General features: G+C 35.0%; 1 protein-coding gene across 2 annotated transcripts; it reads right to left on the bottom strand.

Moving 5' to 3' along the window:
* Positions 1–20,789: 20,789 nt before the first annotated feature.
* LOC150035025 (uncharacterized) lies at positions 20,790–23,828 on the bottom strand. 2 transcript variants are annotated; one of them, XM_090315511.1, is made up of 9 exons: positions 23,519–23,825; positions 22,865–22,953; positions 22,526–22,712; positions 22,256–22,348; positions 21,900–22,044; positions 21,677–21,787; positions 21,515–21,597; positions 21,348–21,405; positions 20,790–21,120 (listed from the first exon to the last, which is right to left on the bottom strand). In XM_090315511.1, exons 3-9 carry the CDS (start codon positions 22,694–22,696, stop codon positions 21,041–21,043), a joined length of 741 nt encoding a protein of 246 aa, XP_090171637.1. In that variant the 5' UTR covers positions 22,697–22,712; positions 22,865–22,953; positions 23,519–23,825; the 3' UTR covers positions 20,790–21,040. The 2 variants fall into 2 exon arrangements, with proteins under 2 accessions (XP_090171637.1, XP_090171636.1); XM_090315510.1 differs by lacking the exon at positions 22,865–22,953 and having other exon boundaries at positions 23,519–23,828.
* Positions 23,829–24,176: the final 348 nt, after the last annotated feature.

Raw genomic sequence — 24,176 nt, 5'->3', positions numbered from 1 at the left:
AAAAACCAAATATTTGTACAATATATTTAGACTTAAGTTTGACATGTTTTGTCTTCAATTGGAGTTTGTCGTCTACTTATTTGATTGAGTTGGCGTGTGGATGTGACGCATAAAATTTGCAAATTCGTTGTCATTCTCTTCTTCTTGAATGTTTGATGTATTTTCTTCTTGGCTGGTAGTGGATGAAGACGAAATTTATTGAAGAATAATATTGAGCTCTTCTTCATTTGATACTTGTGCTATTGCAGCCATCAGTCTTGATTTTTTAGTCAAAATTTGTTGATTCTTTTGTAGGTTTAGCTTCATATTGTGGTGATAGATGGAAAACCATTTTTCCACCACATTTTTTGCAGCAATAGTTGTGTTGAATTTTTCCCACCACTTGATTCGTTATGATCGAGATAGGCGGCAGATGCCATTTGATTCTGTAACAGAATAATTCCAGCAAAAGATCCATGCTAGATGAAAGTAATTTGAAAAACGTAGAGTTAAGTCAAAAGAATTTGAGAAAACATTATTTGAAAAGTATTTAAAACTTTCAAGAATTGGGTATGGTAGGATAGCCTCATTAAGGCCAAATATATCCCACCAATCATTAAACTATAATGGAAAATTTTGAATACATATTTTGTCAAACATTATGAACTAAGAATGATTAAAATTGTTTAACCAAAACATATTGTACCAAGCATTTTGATAATCGATGTATGAATAGGTTTGTGGAGAAAATTGATGAGAAAATATTTTTTTAGTATAAATACTTCGATTGCATTTTGTTGGAGTTAGAACACGAAGAATTCTAACTTTTGAAAAGACAATTCTATTGGGGTCATCTTTATTCTTGTTATGAGTGGTTTCAATTGAGTCGGTATCAATAAGAATAATTTCATAAAATAAATGGGTTTTTTATGGATGGTTTGGAATAAAATGAAAATTTGACGAAAATGTTTTTTGAATTGTTTCAAGCATAGATTTACCTATGAATTCTGGTTCAAGAGTTGTAATGTATGAGGTCTGGGTTTTATTATGGTAAGAAGTAGATGAAGATGATCGATAATTAAAAATTTTGTTTGAAGGTATAATTTGTCATACCCCCTCCCAGATTACCTTTTTAATCTAGAAGAGTATGACCGTGGTAGTTACTAGCCCTACTGCCAGCACCCACCACCCAAGCATTCTAATCTAAATACCAACCTACTGAAAACATTAGTAATATACGCATACAACAAACCTCCCTTAAGGTTCTACAAAGATTACATAAATACATGCATACAGCCAAGACATTACTTTTATAGAAAAATATTCACAGATGGCCCAAACGTTCCTAAAGAACCTTAGTCCCTCTCGAAACATATGTACATAAACAGGTCATCAACCTAAGTCTTCTTAATAAGTCGAGTCTTTCAGTGGCAAGTAGCAGCAGGACTCAACCTTGAGGAAACTGACTGCTACCTGAGAAGAGAAAACACAGAGGTTCCGTGAGCTTCAAGCCCAATGAGTGACTATAACATCGTATAACATTATGCATTATATTACTATAAACATGTAAATATATTAATGAGTGTTTCAAACAATTGTCACTAAATGTAGCTTTACACCATTCTTAGATATTATCAAACATCATTATTTCCTAGTTGAGAATGAGGCTAAATGAATAGAATTTTTAAGGACTATCTTAATAACTTCGTGATCATATTTTTAGATGCTATTTTGATCTATTCCAAGTCTGAGGCAGAACATGAAAAACATCTTAGGGACGTCCTTTCCATATTAAGAAATGAAAAGTTGTATGCCAAATTCTCCCAAGTGTGATTTTTGGACAGGGGGGAGAGGGGGGGGGGTGTGAAAAAAAAAAAAAAAAAAAAAAAAAAAAAAAAAAAAAAAAAAAAAAAAAAAACAAGTTGCCTACCTAGGGCATATTGTAAAGCAAGAAGGAATCTCAGTGGATCCTGCTAAGACTGAAACAGTTAGCAAGTGGCCTCGCCCAACAACAGTCAGCGAAGTGCGCAGCTTCCTTGGATTAGCAGGATATTATAGACGATTTGTGAAGAATTTCTCAAGTATAGCATTACCCTTAACCAACCTTACTAAGAAGAATAATCCTTTTGTTTGGAACCAAGCATGTGAGCAAAGCTTCCAGGAACTAAAAGAAAAGTTGACCACAACCCCTATTCTCACCATACCTGACGGATCAGGGGGTTTAACTGTGTACAGTGACGCATCGAAGAAGGGGCTTGGTTGATGCAACATGGAGAGGTAATAGCATATGCTTCAAGACCACTAAAACCTTATGAACAAAATTATCCCGTTCATGACTTGGAGTTAGCTGTCGTAGTCTTTGCCTTAAAGATATGGAGACATTACTTATATGGGGAAAAGATCCAAATTTATACAGATCATAAAAGCCTTAAGTACTTCTTTACCCAAAAAGAGTTAAATATGAGGCAACGAAGATGGTTAGAATTAGTCAAAGACTATGACTGTGAGATCCTCTAACATCCAGGAAAAGCTAACATTGTTGCTGATGCTCTTAGCAGAAAGTCAGCACATACAGCAGCTCTAAGTACCATCTCCAAACACATAATAGATGATCTTGAAAGAGCTGATGTCACTAATACCAGAAACCTTCACAACTCAAATAGCACAGTTAATTGCAAGACCTGCATTAAGGCAAAGGATAATTGATGCACAACAAATAGACAAATACCTAAACAAACAACGGCAATCAAAGAATGGAGAAACCAGTCAATTCTCTACAGTCCCAGACTTTGCACTCCTCTATCGTGGACGTCTATGTGTACCAGATGATGAAAAAATCAAGAAAGAACTATTGAAAGAAACTCATGAATCATGCTTTTCAATACATCTTGGGAGTACCAAAATGTATCGAGACTTGAAAGCACATTACTGGTGGGGTAACATGAAAAAGGATATAGCCGACTATGTAAGTAAATGTTTGGTTTGTCAACAGGTGAAAGCTCTACGGCAACGACCACAAGGACTCCTCCAGCCTCTAAATGTTCCAGAATGGAAATGGGAACATATTTCTATGGACTTCATCTCAGGACTCCCGAGAATTGTTAAAGGCCACAACATGATTTGGGTGATTGTAGATCGACTCAGCAAATCGGCCCACTTCCTACCATGCAAAACTACTCACACTATGGAAGCACTAGCTCAAATGTACTTAAAAGCGGTCATCCGGTTACATGGAATCCCAGTATCAATTGTTTCAGATCGAGACCCTCGTTTCGTATCCAAGTTCTGGAAAAGTTTACAGAAAGCAATGGGCACACAGCTAAATTTCAGCACAGCCTTCCACCCACAAACTGATGGCCAAACAGAACGAGTTAATCAAATCCTAGAAGACATGTTGAGGGCATATACTTTGGATTTTATTGGAGCATGGGATTCGCAGATACATCTCATAGAATTTTCTTATAATAATAGTTATCAGGCGACAATTGGTATGGCTCCCTTCGAAGCCTTATACGGAAAGAAATGCAGATCCCCTGTACACTGGGATGAAATCGGGGATCGAACACTACTAGGACCTGAATTGGTGCAGCAAACATCAGAGTCAATTAAGCTAATTCGGGAAAGAATGCGAACAGCTCAAAGCAGATAGAAGAATTATGCTGACAACCGTCGAAAAGAGCTGGAATTCAAAGTAGGAGATCACGTATTTCTAAAGGTAGCATCAATGAAGGGCATTATGCGTTTCGGACGAAAAGGCAAGCTTAGCCCTCCCTTCATTGGACCCTTTGAAATATTAGAACGTATTGGCCAAGTAGCTTACCGATTGGCATTACCACCCACACTTTCTACAATACATAATGTCTTTCATGTATCGATGCTTCGAAAATACGTGTTTGACCCATTACACATAGTAAATTATGAACCTCTACAAATAAGTGAAAACTTGGAATATGAGGAGACTCCGGTTTGCATCCTGGCAAAAGAGAAGAAATCGCTTCGTAATCGGGAAATAAGTTTAGTGAAGGTTCTCTGGAGAAATCAGCAAGTGAAAGAAGCTACATGGGAATGAGAAGAAGAGATGAAAGACAAATACCCTTATCTTTTTAAGAACCAAGAAACTTTCGAGGATGAAAGTTCTTAAGGGGGAAGAATGTAACGACCCAGATTTGTACGCATACAGGAAATTAAATGTCAAATTTATTGGATGATCAATATAAATACCCTAACCTTAATTTAGGAAGCAGAGAAACAATTAATAATAATAATAATAATAATAATAAATAAATAAAAATAAAAGAAAATTGGAAAGAACGAAGGTGGAGAGAGCGAGACTCTAATTGAATGATAAATAAATAAATAAGTAAACAAAAGAAAATTGGAGAGAGCGAGAGAGAAAGATGGAGAGAGCGAGATTGAAGAGAAAATTGGAGAAAACGAGAGTGGAGAGAACGAGATTCCTGGAGAAAACGAGATTTAAATAGAAAATTGGAGAAAGCAGAGAGCGAGATTGAAGAAAAATTGGAGAGAGCGAGAATTGCAGCGAGAAAACTAGAGAGAGCGAGATACTGAGAAGAGAGTTGCGCGATCGAAGAGAGAATTGGAGAGCGAGAAACCCAGCAAGCGAGGCTAGCGAGATTGAGGCTGGCGAGAGTAGAGAGAGCGAGATCCCTGGAGAGAGCGAGATTGAAGAAAAAATTGGAGAGAGCGATAATTGTAGCGAGAAAGCTGGAGAGAGCGAGACGGAAGAGAAAATTTGAGAGCAAGAGTGGAGAGAGCGAGATTCCTAGCGAGAAAGCTGGAGAGAGCGAGATTCTAAGAGTAGGGAGACCGAGATTTGGACGAAGCGAGAGTGGACAGAGCGAATTCCTAGTGAGAAAACTGGAGAGAGCGAGATTCTGAGAGCAAAGTGAGCGAGATTTGGACAGAAGCGTGAATTATGCGTTGAATTTAGTGACGATATTATAGATTATACATAAAAAACCCCTAAAATTGAATACAAACAAAGAATGATGACGTAAGGGCAAACGTTAGCCAAGATTAGGTGGCTTATTGAGAGGAAACCTTAAACCTTAAGTAATTTTAAAAAAGACACCCGTACGATGATTTATCACACTGAGAAGAGCTGAAAACTACTATAAATAGGACCCTTTGCCTAAAGATTTAACCCATTCTCAAACAAATCTCAGTAACAAAGAATCGTGTGAAAGAATAAGTGTGAGTGAGGAAGTTTTGTGAGGTTAAAAGAGAAAAGCTCGGGTAAGGTGCTGCCCAAATTTCTGCCCAAATTTTCTTCTAGTTTAAAAAGGGAAAGCTCTACTGATCAAATCATAAAGAATAATAAGGAATAACTAGATCACGGTAAGTAGTTTATCTCACCCTCTCTTTAAGTGTTCTATGGTAGTGTACCTTTATTATGTTGCATGATTATGTTAATTGTTATATTGCATTACATGTTTAGAACACGTTTCTCTACAAGGGACCCCATGCATTATGTTTGTTCACGATTACGTTAAAATCAAGTTTTAATTAGGTGTAAGTTATGCTTCCAATCTAATCTTACATTTATGTTAATGGTTGATGTTGGATGCGACTCTTGCTCTACTAACTGCATGACCCGCTAATCATCAGATGGGTTAGTTTCCGCTTAAGTCCTCATCTTCCTATCAGAACGGAGAAATTTATGCTTCCAGGGCTGGCAGGGCATGTATGGTTGCACCCCTTCAGGCCTAATCTTACATTATGTTTATGCTAGGGACTAGCAGGGTATGTATGGTTACACCCCTCTAGTCCAATATTACATTTATGCTAATGGTTGATGTTGGATGCGACTCTGGCTCTACTGACTGCATGACCCGCTAATCATCAGATGGGTTAGTTTTCGCTTAGGTCCTCATCTTCCTATCAGGGCGGAGAGATTTATGTTGGAAGCATAACCGAACACCACATGTTATTATACATTTTTGGTCCTGATCATATGTTTTCATGACATGTTGCTTGTGATTGTGCATTTGGTCACTACCCTACGTGAGAACTACTTACTGGATATATTATATACTCATCCTATATTTTTACAGACTTTGTAGGTAAGGACACAGCGTAGATGGCAGAATTGGACGTCGCTCAAATGGCCAACCATCAAACTCACTATTATAGACATATGCATTTTGTACCACCACACTAATGTTTTGATAAATAAACCTTTTATATAGTTTTATTATCTAATTAATAAAATTTAGATATGTTCTTTGAAATTTCAACCAAAACTCATCTCATGATAGAAAAGTCTAAGTATGCATGTTGTAGCGGTCGGATCATAATGTGTAAGGATCCGGTCGTTACATAGACGACATTATTTTATATATCAAGATTAAATCTAAAAAGAATTATAGGACATAGTGAGTAAATACAAAAAGGTCATGTCAACAAAGTCCAAAGAGAGTCTCAGAATCTAAGAGGGAAGTTAACAAGAGTCAAATTGGCGCATCGATCTGCTTCATACTTTTAAATGGTTTAGGTTATATAGATCTCTCCCATGACTAAAAAATGATCTCAAAATCACCCGAACACCTCCTTACAACTTAGACCACCACATTTATAATTAAAATTTTCGGTTTGATATACTTTTTGTGGTGATGTTTATTAATTTATTTTTCATCTCATATTACCATATTTTTCTGTTATATTTTGCTAATTTTTGCAATTAATCAAAAAAAACAAAGTTACACCATTTTCCATAAGAAGTTACATCTTTAATATCTAAATGATAAAATAATTAATAATATTTAATATCAATGGTATTTTTGTAAATATAAAAATTAAAGTAAGGATATAAATGTTCAAAATAGTAAGAGACCACCTGCAACCAAATTATTACTTTATGTTAATTTCATTACAAGATATGAGGTTTTTCTCGATGCAAAATTTCATAAAGCAAAGTCTAAATTGCATCAAGAAAACTTTCCTAACAACCAATCGAGCATCGAAACAGGCTAATGAACTTAGATTGCTGCATAATTTCCCCATCATTGATTAATGTATAATTTAAATTAATATAAAAAAAATTGATTACCTAACCAACGATATATCTCTTCTTCAACCCATTCACAAAATAAAAATGGCTCAAAATATAATGCAAGCTGCCCAATCTCAAACTCAAGATAATGAAACAATCACAATTTCAAACACTCAAAGTAATGAAACTTTAATTTTAAGCAAACTTAACTCAATGAACTTAACATCAAATTTATGAATAAACTCTAAATGGAAAAGATGACTTTAATAGCAATTACATAACACATCCATCAAAAATTAGAGGGAAATATTTGTCAATAATCAGTTTATAGACCTATAAGAAACATATAATAATGAAATTGTCACACCCCCTCCCAGATTACCCTTTTATTCTGGAAGAGGATATGACCATGGTAGTTACTAGCCCTACTGCCAACACTCACCACCCAAGCCTTCTAATCTAAACACCAACCTATTCATCAAATTAATAGTATACGCCAACAGCTAACCTCCCTTAAGGTTCTACAAAGATTACATAAATACATGCATACAGCCAAGACATTACTTTTATAGAAAAAAAAATATTCACAGGTGGCCCAAACATTCCTACAGAAACTCTAGTCCCTCACAAAACATGTGTACATAAACAGATCATCAACCTAAGTCTTTTAATAAGCCGAGTCTTTCGGTGGGAAGCAGCAGCAGGATCAACCTTGAGGAAACTAACCGCTACCTGAAAAGGGAAAACACAGAAATTCTGTGAGCTAAAAACTCAGTGAGTGACTATAGAATAGTAAAGCAACAAGCGTAGCATGACTATAAACATGTAAATATACCAATGAATAAACTCAAGCAATTGTCTCTAAATGTAGCTGTAAACCATTCTCAGACATCATTAAACAGTATTATTCCCTAGTTGAGAACGAGCCTAAATGCTCTAGCTCCCAAAAGTTTATTACCGACCAAGAGGCCCATACTTTGGTCTCTCATTCATAACTGCCTACGTGCACGTGGCCACACTAAAAAGATATAATTCTTGATTAAACTATTTAGAATTCCTAGTAAAATACCTTAAATAATTCATTTATCAAAGGATCTTCCATCAATACTAGCGAGATCCCCCTGAGCGATGCTAGCGAGATCCTCCTGAGCGATGCTAGCGAGATCCTCTAGAGTGACACCAGCGAGATCCTCTAGAGCGATACCAGCAAGATCCTCTAGAGCGAGATCAAGCTTTTCCTGCCAAATCTTAGCGATACTCACCTCAATTCCTAGCGAGATTTTCCCCTAGAGCGAGATCCTCCGTACAAAATCAGCGAGATTTTCTTTATAAGCGAGATCCTCATGCCCAAATCTCATTATAATTCTCCACGATGAACTGCTTGCTTGTTCTTCACAAGCAGCTGTCTGCTTATGCACCAATTCCCTGTTATAACTTCAAAAATTCATAACTCAAAATCCAGAGCTCTTTTCAAGAAACTTTCTTCTACAAACTTGTTTAGATTTGAGTTAACTTCCTTATCTTAAAATTTCAGCCTAGAATTCCTTATAATTTGGCTTGGAACTTCCAAACTTCACCTTAGCTCTGCTTAAACCCGAGATTCTGCCTTCTCTTGGTTTTCTTCACTCCTTGCTCTTTTCCTCCTGAAATCTTCCTCTGGTAAGACAATTTCACAACCTATATTCTCTCAGCTTTCGAATGGCACCGAATTCGCTAGATTTTCTCTTGTCAATTGCTGAAACCATGCTTTTGAAATTTCACTTCCCTTTTAATCTTTCTGCCGCTTCCTGAATTCAAGAAGCAGATTGCCACGTCACCCCTCACTTAGTGCCTCCAGCTAGACTAATGATTGAGTTTCTTCATTAAATATATTTTCCTTCCCTTCCTTCATAATCCCTATAAACAACATGAATATCTACTTAACAAATATGTAATATAACATCCCTTTGGCTAAACATGCTTATCTAAGGAACCTAAGTTCGGGGTTTACAGAAATGAACAATGATCCTGAGCAAGATATCTTAATTTCAAAATTCTACAATGTTATTTCCAATTGCATACCTATCTTCGACATGAAAAATGAAATCCATTAGCTTATAAAGGAACTTTACTTGCAACCTTATGCCATCAACAACTCAATCAAATCGACAAAGATATTGGACATAAAAAATGAAGTCCACTTGCAAACTTACGGCCAATTTGTTCTTGTAACAAAAATAACCTTCCATCTTCTCAGTCCTAAAAGAGAAGAAGCATCAGTATCCATTACATAAAATCACGAGGGGAGTTCATATAACAAACTTCATTATATCCATCTTAGCAAAATCAACTAATTTCCTTTTTGATGCATTAAAATTAAGTATAACTAACAAAGTTAGATTTCATATATAAAAATGTAGTGCACAAAAACATAATTTTTAAAAGAATTTGTCAATTGCGCAAGAAGAAAAGGAGAGCTAAAACATAAATAGTAGATATAAACTTTATATGACCTATTCAGATTTCGTATTCAACATATTTACTTATTTGTAGTTATCTACAATTTTGACCCTAGGGTTTAGAGTAGTGCGCTATATAAACTCTCTAACCCTAGAGGCGCCGTTTTGATGTAATTTCGAAAAGCATTCTCTCTAATAATATTGTTCTCCTTCTGCCCATGGATGTAGCTAACACACTATTAGTGAACCACGTATATCTGTGTGTCGATCTTCTCTATCTCTACGTTCCTCTTGTGTTCTTTAATTGTCGATTTCGTAACATTCTTCGTTTGACATGTATGTTCAATAGTTGACAGTAGACAGAAGGAGGGCCAAAGAAGATAAACAGAAGAAGAAAATGTCAGCCCAAATAAAAGATTAATGCCTTTTTATGGAAGAAAAAGGAAAGAGATATGGATAATATCCAAAAAAAAAACACAAGCCCTAGAAGGTCGAAAATATCCAAAAAAGATCAATGAAAGTGAGTCATGATGTTCTTTACATAAATATAAATAGACAATACTTTCTACATATTCTTAGGTTTTATCATAGTTGGATTTTCATTCACTTATTATAAATGTCCAACAATACTAACATTCAATGGATCTTCCATTTCCTTACTTCCTAATGAACCACAAAAGATACCAAAAAACACAAGCCCTAGTGATCTTGTTTTTTTTTTTCTCATCAAATTCCATGCATTTAGCTCTTCTAAGCCAATCATCCAGTCTTCTAGGCAGGCAACTGAAGATCCCAAAATACCAAACAAGAAACTCCACGATCTTTAAGCTAGGTCACAATGGATAAAAAGGTGATCTACCTCCTCTCTGTCATTTTCAAACACAGTTTATGCCCCAACTGAGAGCGTGACCACAGTTAGGAATGAGAGGTTGAAGGATATGGCTTGACTCACGCTGCGGACGATGACACTTAGGCAAGGTAAACGATAGCGTCAAATATAGACGACAACATTTGTGGAGGTAGATGATAACGTCTACGAGAGGTAGATGACAACTTCAAGAGATAGGTAGTAAACGACAGTGGCAAGCCAAGTTTTCCTTTATGATTTCTTGTATTTGAAATGTACATAGGTGATGTATTTATACAATATGGAATCCCTAATTTGGGAATGCAAAAATAACTCAACAAATACAAACGGTTAGAGATTTGGTGATAACCAACCTATTCCTTTGGTAAGTCCTATTCTTTTGGTAGATAGGCAAGACTTTATGTATTAGCATCCTTAATATCCTTAATAGCCACTTTTTCAATGTTGTTTGAAGTCTATCATCGTGTTACCTAAAAGCTAGAGACCAGGGGTAAACTTAACTTTATTACGACATTTGTGCTTTCAAACCAGGTTGTACTTTTCTATTGAATTTCTTCGTAATTTCTGTGAAGCTTCCTCTTTCTTTTGACGCTTTTTCTATATATATAAAACCATTGTTATAGTTCAAAGAACTTGTTGGATGTTGGAGAAAGTAGAAAATCGTCAAAGCATATCACTATCAACTATCCAGACTAATCGACTTCTTCCGCATATAGGGAGAAAGAACTCAATTCTCGAGTGAAACTCCATAAACTTAATTATTCTCTCCCTTTTGTACTAAAAAAAAAACTATTCTATCTTTTTTATTCTTTCCAAAACTACATGAGAAGGACTCATTCTCAATCTTTAGCATAATGCTATGAGTGTATACCATCATAAATCCACTAAATATAAAGCATAAAGGCAATAAGGGAAGCTGAAGTTGGCATCTCTAAGGGTAGAGGCGAAGGTTGTAGATGGTGGAAGTAGAGTCATGTAGAGAGTTTTATGCAAATAAAAAGGACTGTTTGCTTATATCTTTGAGCATCCATTTGTTAAGCCAAAATAACAATAATAATAAAGTCAATTTCAACTATTAAATAGTTTGAATTAATGCACGAGATGAAAATAACCAAGAGGTAACATTACATAATTTGGTAAAGCTACGGGAAAAAAATGCATTGTTGGACTTATGTAATAAATTCATAAAAAATTCCAAAGTTTTTGCTCCATTACCTATTAACTTTGAAAAAGATTTCCCTAGACATTATATTTATGCCTCCAAACATATGTAGAAACAAAACCCAAGAATCATTGAGAGTGAGACATGATAAAAACACATAAATTAAAAACAAGAGATGATGCATGATCATTGCATAACCTAAGGTGGGATTTACTATGCACACCATATGATATATTAAAAACATACATTGCATGTAATAAATAAAGGATTAATGGACCGGGATGAGCCTGTACAAAAATCGGAATGAAATAAATCTATTTATTACATTTTTCATTGAGCAAACTGGTTCGAAGGCAAACTGGATCTTGAATCGCCAGGAGGACTCCATCGTGTAGTAAACGTCGTAGGTAGACGATCGTTCAGCGTGCACTAGACGATAGAAGCAAAATTAAATGATCGCTTATGTTGGGTTTGATGCCCTAAAGTCTTGTGTCTGGTAGTTTGTAAACAGTTTGTACAAACTCTTGTGTTGTATAATATATGATATTTTACTTCACATCTTTTATTTTTCTTAGTTGCTTGTTTTATTTGCTTTACCACAAACCAACAAACATAAAATCCCTGGTTATCTGTATGTGACTCAAGCATGTATGTGGTGACATATAAGTGGATCATATCTTGAGTGATAATCAAAATGGTCTGTAGTATATGGATATAGGAGGGAAACCTTATCCTGGTAACGCTACGGATGCATCCCGCTTTGTGGAATGGTCACAAGTATTGTGACTTATCACAGATGGTCTGATCCCGATCATTCGTGTTGGGGACATGCGAACGGGGGCATCCTATACAAAGAGTTTGTATAAGACCTAAGCACGAAATGTTAAGGTCTCGTTATATAACACAGTTCATGACAGAGACTTCACTTCACTAGGATGACCATAGGTAACATGACCTCAATCCTGAGTGAGTTGGGAACTCCTGCCATTGAGGGCGGTCCTTTGATTTATATGGGTGCGAGTGGCCAGGTCGCCGATTCAAACCTACCATTTTGGTTGATAATTAACCCAAAAATCATGTTCGGACGTGGGTTAGTGGGAATGCGTCGGTTATTGTAACCGATGAATTAAAAATGAAATTGGTTTCATTTTTGAATGGTTCGTAAGTCATCCGGAAAAATATAGAAGCGCGCGTTGGTGAAATAAAAAACGATCGCTTAAGTAAATCGAGAGCCTATACTATAGTCGCTCTGCGCCTAAACGATCGTCCACCTCGCGCCTAAACGATCGCACACTAGTTTCTACATGATTGGATAGCTTCCCTAAACGATCGTATAGTGTGCCGAGTTTGCTAAACGATCATATACTTTTTCCTAAACGATTGTTCAGTAAAATCTACACGATCATGTAGTTTCTCCTAAACGACAAGCATCGTGCTATACGATAGCGCCTTTTCCCTCCCACTTGCTTATCGCCTACACGACCTGTTCTTCCTCCTTCCTCTACCAAATTTACCAAAGACCACGCTTTGGGTTCTCACTCTGAGAATACCTGGGGCTCTTTTCTGGTGGTGTCGTCCTCGTTGCGTTCGTGAGTTCGCAGTTGTTCGTGCTGCTAAAGTCGACGCATCTGTCGGGCATTGGTTGATTGGGTAGAGGTTTCTGTTGCGTTGAGTTCCGAAGTTTGAAGAACGTCTTCAACTGGTATGGAAACTCTCTTCCTCATTTATTTTTGTACAAAGCATGAATTTAATTGACTATTTGTTTACATAACTGTGCGTTTGAATGTACATTGTGTATTTCGGTCACGGTGAGATCGGAGCGATCCAAACGTGCTCATGGAACTCTTAAGTAAGAGATCCTTCAACGTAGACGACAACGAGGCTGCAAAGCCTGATCGTCTATGCGATTTCTTAACGCGGCGACAGGTAAACGATTTACCTTGCGTTACTAAGCGATCGTTTAGTTAATTACTAAGCGATGAAACATGCAACTGAGCAAAATACGAGATGTGAAGTAAAATATCATATATTATACAAGACAAGCGTTCGTACAAACTGTTTACAAACTATAAGACACAAGACTTTAGGGCATCAACTGCAACAACACCATCCTTTAGGGGGACACTCTTAGGGTGTCACGAGGCCGAGGATAGATCTCACAGTGTGGACAATAAAGGGAGAAACGCGAGAGGTTTAAATGAAGCATTATATGCTCAAGTACCTCCCACTGAATGTTCTACCTAGGGGTTCATTAACTTAGACCATCCAGCTACTGATTTTAATCTAAGTCCGTTTAATCTGCCCAAAAACAACTTTTAACTTTGGTATTAAACAAGTTCAAGTAGTCACATTTGCATGCATGCATCAAATCTATCTAGTTCACCTTTCCAGATAGGTTCCCAGGTAGGGGTGTTCTGTCTCCGTCACCTTAAATACCTTAGCCTAGAAATAACCCGCCTTAAACAAAAGGTTCCTTATAGATAGATTTGCTACATTTTAACCTTTTATTAGTCAATTTAATCTTATTAAACTTATTAAAAGATTAAAGCCTAGGTTGCTAATCATATTAGAACTGTGATCTTAGGTCTATCTCCACCAAGTTTTAAAACACTTTCAAAACCATGATTCAAATCTAAGTTTGCATGCATGTCTTTCTTATAGATTTTAGTTCTAATTTCCTTATAACCTTTATAAAAGAAACAACTAAAACCATACACATTGGCACACAACTAGGTATTTATAACACCTATAAATTTAACCTATGTGTCATGCTTCATGCAATGTCCGTTCATTACCATATATAACTTTTATATACAAGTAACGAACCAAGAAAACATGCTTCCATACACCCTTATAAATTCTTCTATTCTATTTAATTCTCAAATTAAACATGTAATTATATCGCATATAATTACTAATTCCCTTAATTCTAATTAAATTAACTTATCATACTATTCTAGAGTTAGTCCATTACGAGCTAGTAGGGGGACCTCGTGGACGTACAGATCATGGGCTCCAACGATCCGAGATTAATTGGCTAAACTCATTAGACCAGATTAATCCCTATTCGTTAAGTAATGGGTCACTCCACTAAAGCCCATAGTTGAACTCCCCTCACTGTAGATATATTATATCCACATGATTTAACCATAATTAGAAAGTCGACCCTTCACAGGTTGTTCGTAATAATGGCTGGGTCAAATATCTATTTTACCCCCAAGATTACGTCTTATTCCTCAAGTCTCTACTGATCCTCTAATGAACAACAGGTTTGTGATCCAACCAAACTCTCTCAGCCCAATGAGAGGGTGGGGCCCCTTGTTCAATACCTAGATTCAGTACTTAAGAGAACAACCAGTCTCCTATCCCTAAATCAAGTAGGTGTGAACTCTGTCTTGCACCCTATGTCCCCAGCTATCTATCCGGTCCTACCCTTGAAATGAGAGTCTTATTGAGCCGGCGCTGTTGAGCCAACCTCACCTATGCAAACTAAGGGCAATCCCGAATAAACAGGAGTTCATAATTAGCTCAGGATTAAGATTGAGTTACCTAAGTCATCCAGGTGAAATAGTCAGTCTTAAATAGTAAATAGCGTTATAAAGTAAGAGTGACTTATTTCTTGGTCCTGATGTTATGAAAACTCATTGCATAGGACGCCCTCACTCCTTATGTCATAACATGTACGAACTAGGATCACATCATATGTAGCACTTTACAACTATTTGTAACAACTACAGAGTAGGCCGCATCCAATGGTGTTACTAGAATAAGGTACCCAACCTCATTCATGTACAATAGATCATTTTCACTATTTACTCGAACCTGATCCACTCTTATGTCTCCACATAAAGTTCAAGTACTCATACAATAGTCACGGGTCTTAGTTTATTGGATTTAGACTTTCATACAATTTATGAAATTAATAATAAATATATTTATTATAGAAAATTTTTATCATTCTACAAACTGTGAGTTTTAGGACATAAAACACAACACTACCAAGGGGACCTTATGGACCTATAGCTCGAAGCTCCAACAGTACGTGAATAACTGACTAAACTCTTTAGCCACGAGATCCACCATCCGTTAACTGCCAGGAATTCCACTGAAGACCGCCAGCTACACTCTTCTCACCACAGATCTATTTCTATGTCCATTGAATATAACCAATCAACAGTACAATAACCCTTCACAGATGCTCGTAAGTATAGCTGGGCCAATTTATCGTTTTGCCCCTGTAGTTACATCTAACTCCTTAAGTACCACTGATCCCTCTAATGAACAATACAACTTAGTCCTACTATGTGTGGACACCTCTCGGGCCATAAGAAGATGTGTGGCACCACATTATTTAAGCCCCAGAATCATCCCTTAAGGGAGCAATCTATCTACTTACACTTGCTTCAGGAAATGAGTGAATTCCATCTTGTGTAGCTGAGTTCCCAACTCCCAAATCAGACAAATCCCCAAAGTGGTAGGTTTGAGTCAACGATTTGGCCACTCGCACCCATGCAAATCAAAATACCGCCCTCAAAGACAGGAATTCCCAACTCACATAGGATTGAGGTCATGTTACCTATGATCATTCTAGTGAAGTGAAGTCTCTGTCATGAACGACGTTATATAACGAGACTATAACACATCGTGGTCCGGTCTTATACAAACTCCTTTCTATAGGACGCCCCCACTCGCATGTCTCCACATGAATGATCAGGATCAGACCATCTGTAGCAAGTCACAAAATTTATAACTATTCTACAAAACGAGCCGCATCCGTAGCGTTACTAGGATAAGGTTTCGCTCCTATATCCATATACTACAGACCATTTTGGTTATCACTTAGGGCATGATCCACCTATATGTCTCCACATACATGCTTAAGTTACAAACGACAACCAAGGATCTTAGTTTATTGGTTTGTGGTAAAACAATTAAAACATCCAATGTTCATAGACAAAAGTGAAGAAAATATCATATTATTACATCACAAGCGTTTGTTCAAAACTGTGTTTACAACCTACAGTACCCAACGAGAGTTTAGGGCATCATCCCCAACAATAGTCCCTCGTTCTCCGAAGAAACTTGAGGATCATTTTGACTACCATCCAGTGATTTAATGTTGGATTGGATTGATAACGACTGACAATCCCTACTACATAGCAAAGAGGTCTAGTACATAACATTGCATACATAAGGCTACCAATAGCCGATGCATAGGGAATTCATCTCATTTCCTCAACCTCTTGAGGAGTCTTAGGACACTTTTCTTTAGACAATACAATTTCATGCCTAAAAGGTAATAAACCATTCTTAAAATTGTGCATCGAATATCTGACAAGCATTTTGTCATATATGATGCCTGAGACAAGGCCAACCTTTTGTCTTACGATCCCTTATAATATGGTTCCTTAGAAAAAACTGCGCCTCTCCCAAATCTTTCATTTAGAATTGGGCGGCTAGCTATTTCTTTACATCAATCAGTAAACCTACATCATTCCCAATGAGTAAGATATCATCCACATACAGCATGAGGAACTTTACTGAGTTATTGATGATTTTCTTATAAACACAAAGCTCATCAACATTCTGATCAAAGTCATAAGATTTGATCGCAGTATCAAATCTTATATTTCAAGATCAAGATGCTTGTTTTAGTCCATAAATGGACCGATTAAGCATGCAAACTTTTTTGCTCTTGATCTTGCTCAATGAATCCTTCTGGTTGAATCATGTAGATGATCTCTACCAGATTATCATTTAAAAAGGCGGTCTTGACGTCCATTTGTCATATCTCATAGTCATAATATGTGGCTATGAACAAGAGAATCCTGATAGACTTTAACATGACAACATCAAGGTTATGCATTTATTTTCATGCATCATTTATAGTATAAGTGTTATAATATATGTATATGCATGATTTAATTTTATAACATTCTCATGCATCATATAATATAAGTCATGCGTCATTTATATTATAATCATTATAAGATATAGTTTGAATGTATGCATGTGATGTATGTTATTTATTTTCATTACTTTGTTATATATAAGTGTTATATATATGTAGTAATGAAATGAACATTGCATGATGCATTAAGTAATCTTATAAATGTTATAATTTTATAAAGTATGTAAATTGATACAATGTAAGTTTTAATTTGTTTAATTTACTTTATAAGAGTTATAAATAATGAAATTAGAAATTAAAATCAATAACTAAGAGTTGCATGCAAACTTAGGTGAAATCATTTTTTAAAATAATTTTAAAATATGATTGAGATAGACCTAAGTTCACAAACTTCTAATGAGATTAGAAATTAGATTAATCTTTCTTTAATCGGTTTAATTGGATTAAATTGATTTCAATAAAAGATTAAATTTGTAGCAAATATATCTATAAGGGACATTTTGTCTAAGGTGGGTTCTGGCTAGGCTGGGGTACTTAAGCTGACGGAAACGAAACACCCCTATAAGAGAACCTACCTGGAAAAGTGAATTAGATAAATTTCCTAAAAGCATACAATTGTTGATTAACATTTGTTAAAGTGTTTAACGAATATTAATCAAAATTGTTTAGCTTTTCAAAGTAAGTATTACTTTTGGGCAAACTTACTTAAACAATCACTTAGTAAAAATAATTCCTAGTTGAAAGAACTACAAAAGATTCTTTCAATCTGAAAGGAGGACAGCTGCTGAATTAGGGAGACCCATTGTGAATTCCTTCTCAAGACCCAAATCCCAACAAGAGATCAGACCATTCCACATCTCCTTAATTGTAGCTCCTCTTCGATCGATTTGGCTTATTGCAAACGATGACACACATAAATCAAAAGAGGTGGGCAAAAAAATACTTTTGAGACAACAAAATCCAATAAATCAAAAGAGGATAGGAGAAGAACAAAATGGAAGAAGAAAAACCCACCATCAGATGTGACGGTGACGACCATGAATGACGATCGGAGAGCTCGAGTGGTAAGGTGGGCAGATCGACGGTAGACGAATGTGTCTGAGGGGGAGCGACGACAAGGTGGCCTGGCGAAAATGTGTGCACGAGAGTGAGAGAGATGAGTGGAAGGTCTGACACGACTGGAGCAGTTCGTTCTCTTTTTTCTTAACTTTTATAATATATAACTCTCAAACCCTAATATATAAAAGGGGCATTTGGGGTGAAAATATCTAAACTATAATAACCACATAAATATTATTTTGTAGTCCACATTTAGCTACAGTCAACATTACTTCAAAATCCTCATTTGTTACCTTATTTACTATTTACTACAATTTTTATTATTTTACATTCATCATTTTTTAATTATTTATTACACTATTTACTATTTCTTTCTCAAATTAAAATAATTTACATCCTAAACACATACCTTTTTAACCCAAATTAAAATAATATATACCCAAACACAAACTATTATAACTCAACTATAATAATTTAGGATTATAATGACCAACTTCTTGCCCCAAATGCCTCTAAAGATAACATTGACAAAAAGACCCAATTCCACCTTATTTTTTAAAAAAAATGACACTTTTTTTATTAAAAAAAATCACTTTTTAACGAAGGAAAACTTAGTATGATTAATTACTTTTTTATCCTTCTAACCAATTAATTGCAATCTCATTCCATTATCTACCTCGATCACAATTACTAATAATAAAAAAAAGAATTCCTAATAAATTACTAATACTAATGAATTACCTACCTCAACCACTAATTAATTGCAATTTCATTCCATTATCCACAACAATAAGATTGAAAAAATGGAAATGAGTGAAAGAAAGAAATTAATTGGAAAAAATTAAAAAGATATTAAAAAAATGAAGTGAAGAAACATAGTCGGGCTTCATGACGTATACACCGGGTCCTTACCAGATTGATGAGATAGTGGCGACAGGGTATCTTGCTGGGGTTTTCTCCCTCCCTCACTTTTTTTTTTTTGGTTCAGTACAGAGTCTGATCGAAATGACCAATTTCAGACTCAGATCGGGTATCCGTTGGGTTTCTCTCTTTTTCTTTTTTTTTTTTTAATATCTTATCCACTACTAATACTTGTGTATATTCGGTCCACCATGAGAGATCTTGTGTTAAAGTTGATAGGTTGAGTGAGAAATACTTGGCCAAAGACTAGTTAGCTATTATTAGCAAAATTGAACCCTAGGTTGGGTCATTGATTAAAATTTTTGTACTAAAAACAAGTAAAATATAAAAATTTTATATATTTTCATATATTGTATTGAGTTAATAATTCAATTTCAATTTATTTTATGAATATTGTTTTTCTATAGTGCAAAAATTTATTTTTCATGAGTTGGAGAATAAATATCCAAAAAAATCATGAAATTAAATAAAAGTAATATATGCATGTATATATACATATACACATATATCTATATATACATATATAAGCTAGAGTTGATTCAAGTTAATTTGGATTATTTTAGGTAAAATTTATGAGCCACCCAATCCATAAGATCGAGTTTTAGGTTCATGAAATTATTTGAACACCGCTCTTTTTCAAGTTGTACTATTTACATTTAGTCATTTTTCTTATTACCCCTTTATTCTTTTCTTCCTATAATGGTCAGGCTGTTTAAGCAATGAAGTATGTTTTTTTGTAGGCACTTTCATAATGGGTGCAAGCAATCAGTGAGGTTATGGATGTTGGGAAAGAATTTGACCAAGGAAGAGACAGGCAATAAAATAATAGGAAAAAACACCTAATTAATGTAGGGATGATACTTAAAACCTTCTTTCTTTTTCTTTTTTTATTATAATTGAAGTACTAAATTGACCAAATTTTAATTTTAGGGACCAAATGCATCTATTTCTATGAGGAGGATTTTTAAAAATAGGAAAATAAGGGAAACTATTACACAAAATGACAAAAATTGTTATTTCTGTAAATAGTTTAACATTCTTTCTATCTATAAAAATTTTCCTTCCTACAAACTATGAGGAATACAAACATAAATTTCATAAACATAACACTAAAAAACAAATCCTTATAAAACAATGCCTATTTGTTCTAAAATTTAAAAGTAAAAGAATCCAACTAGAAACCAATATTAATGCAATCAACACCAAACAATAAATTAAAAGATCGAATTCCCTCTTTAACTCCAAACAAATTGATAACCCAGTTCTTTTCTAAAAATGAAACAAAAAGCATTGAAAGGACAAATATAGCTAGTATAACTATACAAAAATCATCCATAAACTTTGATGTGTTTCAATTGACGTTCTAAGTGTTTAAATAAGTGTCCTTAAGTTAAAAAGAAAGTTTATACTCTTCAAAAATCATTCTAAACAACAAGCCCTTATAACGAACGACAAAATGTTAGATACTTCTCAATATTTTGAATTGCAATCTCAAATGTGGCTATTCAATACATTTTTTTGTTAAAAAGTACCCAAACTAGAGATCGCTCTATACATTATCTATTACAACAATTAGATATAGCACTTCCCCTCCAAAAAAAATCGATATATAATTCCAAAGTAAATAAATAAACAAAGACATGCTTTTGAGTATAATAGTGATGCTGTACAAGGATAGGATGTGGTTAGTTCACCAAATTCCATATTTCTTAGCCAAGCTCTCGTATATCATGCGTAGACAAACTCTGGCACTTAGATGATATCCAGAAACTGCATGCAAGCCCGTGAAAACAATTGAGTATTTCCAATTCATTTGCAGCAAATTTTGTCTACTTTTGTTATAAAGGAGAAAAAAGGAAGTTCGATAAAACAATTCGTTCTTTTGGGGGCAAAGAAAACCAATTAAATTATAAAGCGCTTACAGTTCAACACAAAAGACAAACTTTTGTGCTAATTTGATAGGAGATAATGATCTAAATAACTTATAAAGAGCTAACCTGATATTAATTCATCTATGTTTTCATCATCGATTTTGCCATGAGCCATTGCGCCAATCTGAATATCCATATAAGCATTTAGTTTTCACTCAAAATGACAAGTTTGAAAAGAATAATTGATGCATGGTATGAGAAATTGGAAAGTTCTACAATAACCAATCAGTTACCACAAATACTAGATTGACGTCGTTGCTGAAAGTTTTGAGGTAGTCTCGTGGTTCAACCACCTTTTTGGAACTTGAAGAAAGACCTGGATTATTGTCATTATTCTAGGTTACAAAATGTTCTATAATATAACCAATCTTTCCAAATATGTTAGCTCAACTCACCGATCTTCAAGCAATCGATAGGTAAGTATTGGGTCACAGGATTTTTGACCACTTGCAATAGTTTTCCACGTTTGCCTTTAGCTTTAGTGCTAAGCTTTTGCAACAATTGAGCTGCAATATAATCATATGTTAGAAATTTAAACAGAAGCATCATAAGGAATTAGTTTCATACACATCACTAGCTAATAATATTTTGTTATGCAAGAAGAAGTTAAGAACTAACACATCATTTCACAAAACTCGTCCAATGATTCTGGTACTCGAGTCCGTGGATCAACTTGGATGAGAACTCCTTCATCAGTTCTTATAAAGACTGCTTGAACTAAACCGGCCATACAGATTCGAGAATACATGATATGAACAAGAGCCTGACATAGAGAAAATGTAAGATTATATTTTGTTCAAAGATCACAAAACTTCTATTACTGTTCCCGAGTGTGGTGTCAATATTTAAAGGAGTTTCTTCTTTTTGATCTTCTAAAGAGAAATTTTTGTAATTGCTAAACTTGATCAACATTTCTTTTCATATAACTATAAAATGTAATTCTATTACAAAAAATAAATAAATAAGATACTCACCTCATGAACTATATCAGGTCTAAACTTGTATGGGTCCATTCTCTTTCTCCTCAAGAATTCAGCATGTTTTTCTTGATTTAAAATCTGATAGTTCTAAAGAAACATACACACAACAATCATAGAAAAACAAGTACCATTATATACAAGTGGAAGAACAATTAATTTTTTAAACCTATAAACTACTTGCTAAGATTAAAGGGTTAAGCTCAAAAAATTAATAAATATTAGAGAGTATCAAGAAAGATGAAATGCAACATACAAAGCTTTTACCTTTCCAACCAAGGCAAGTGTCAAAGATGCCTTCTCAAGTACGAAAATAACTCTAGATTTCATGTGCATATTTGAAAGAGCCATTGGAATACCAACATCTGCATGTTCCTCTTCAACATCATCTCTATCCTTCCTTTTTCTCGAACAAGGGTGTAGGATCCCTCTTCCCATATTTCTCCGTTAAAGACTATTAAAACAAAAATGCGTAGAGCTTAAAGAATATTAAACTTTTGCAATATAACCATTCAAACAAAAGCTCATGATACACTACTAAAAAAAATTAAATAAATAATCATAACATTTTTTTATAAAAAAAAAAAAAGTGGAAAGGCAACTTACTTGAACTAAACATGAAGGAGTGCAAGATGTTTGGTAATTTCTCTCCCAAATTTCGCACTAAACTAAGGAATAATACCAAACTTTCTTACCTAATTAACCCGAAGTTAGACATCAAACTTGATAGAATATTTGTTCACAGAACATCCACAACCTAAAACTTAAGGATTTAAACATTACACAAAACACCTGAGGAAATATTCAACATTCATAAGCCATTAAGAGTTTCAAATCATGTTGACAATCCCAATGCCAAACTTCCAAATTTAATTTGTGGATAAGTAATAAAGAATGAACAAACAACAAAAGGCCTACAAATTCAGAGCCTTAACCACCAAATTACACACTAAATCCACTAAAGCAAACATAAATTAGCTACTAAACAATGTCCAAACAGCTCAGAGACCTTGTTTCCTAGACAAACTAAACGACTCACTTTGACTTTTAATCAAATCATAAATTTCATCTAACATAAGTGAATTCAAGAAGGGGTTTTAGGGGTTTTAGAGGCTTAATACTTACTAAAATTACAGAAACGAGAGAGAACTCACGTTTGAACTTACTAAAATTAATCAAATCCTAAATCTTGAATCTATCATCAACACGTTATGAGTAACAAATTTATGCCAAACGGAAGCTGGACATTAGAGAACTCACCCGAACTCCAACCACTGCTTGAACCGGCGGCCGCGGGCGTGCGACAGGGACGGCGGCGAGAGTGATGCGCTAGAACAGAAACGAGAGAGATAGAGTGGCTGGAGCGGACGTGACGGAAGAAGAAAAACCCACCACCGGACGTGACGGCGACGGCCGTGAATGACGATCGGCGAGCTGGAGTGGCTGGAGCGGCGAGGTGGGCGGACCGACGGTAGACGAATGTGTCTGAGGGGGAGCGGCGGCTAGGGCCTGGCGAAGGTGTCTGCGCGAGAGTGAGAGAGAGGAGTGCTTTTTTCTTAACTTTTATAATATATAACTCTAGAACCCTAATATATAAAAGGGGCATTTGGGGCGAGAATATCTATAATTATAATAGTCTAACTAAATATTATTTTGTATTTCATATTTAGCTATAGCCAATAATATTTCAAAATTCTCATTCGTTACCTTATTTATTATTTTACATTTATCATTTTTTTAATTATTTGTTACAGTATTACTATTTATTATCTTTTTTATTATTTTACATTTATCATTTTTTTAATTATTTGTTACAGTATTTATTATTTTTTTACCTTTTTCCCCTTTTTTTTAAAAAAATTTGATATGAATAACCTAATATTTAGAACATTATTAAGCAAATCCAACATATTGACAT

Source organism: Benincasa hispida, chromosome 7, assembly GCF_027475165.1.
Source record: "Benincasa hispida cultivar pf3 chromosome 7, pf3_genome.v1.1, whole genome shotgun sequence".
In the NCBI taxonomy this organism is placed as follows: Eukaryota; Viridiplantae; Streptophyta; class Magnoliopsida; order Cucurbitales; family Cucurbitaceae; genus Benincasa; species Benincasa hispida.
Note: the sequence above shows the minus strand (reverse complement) of the source record. Positions and strands in the feature narration are given on the sequence as shown.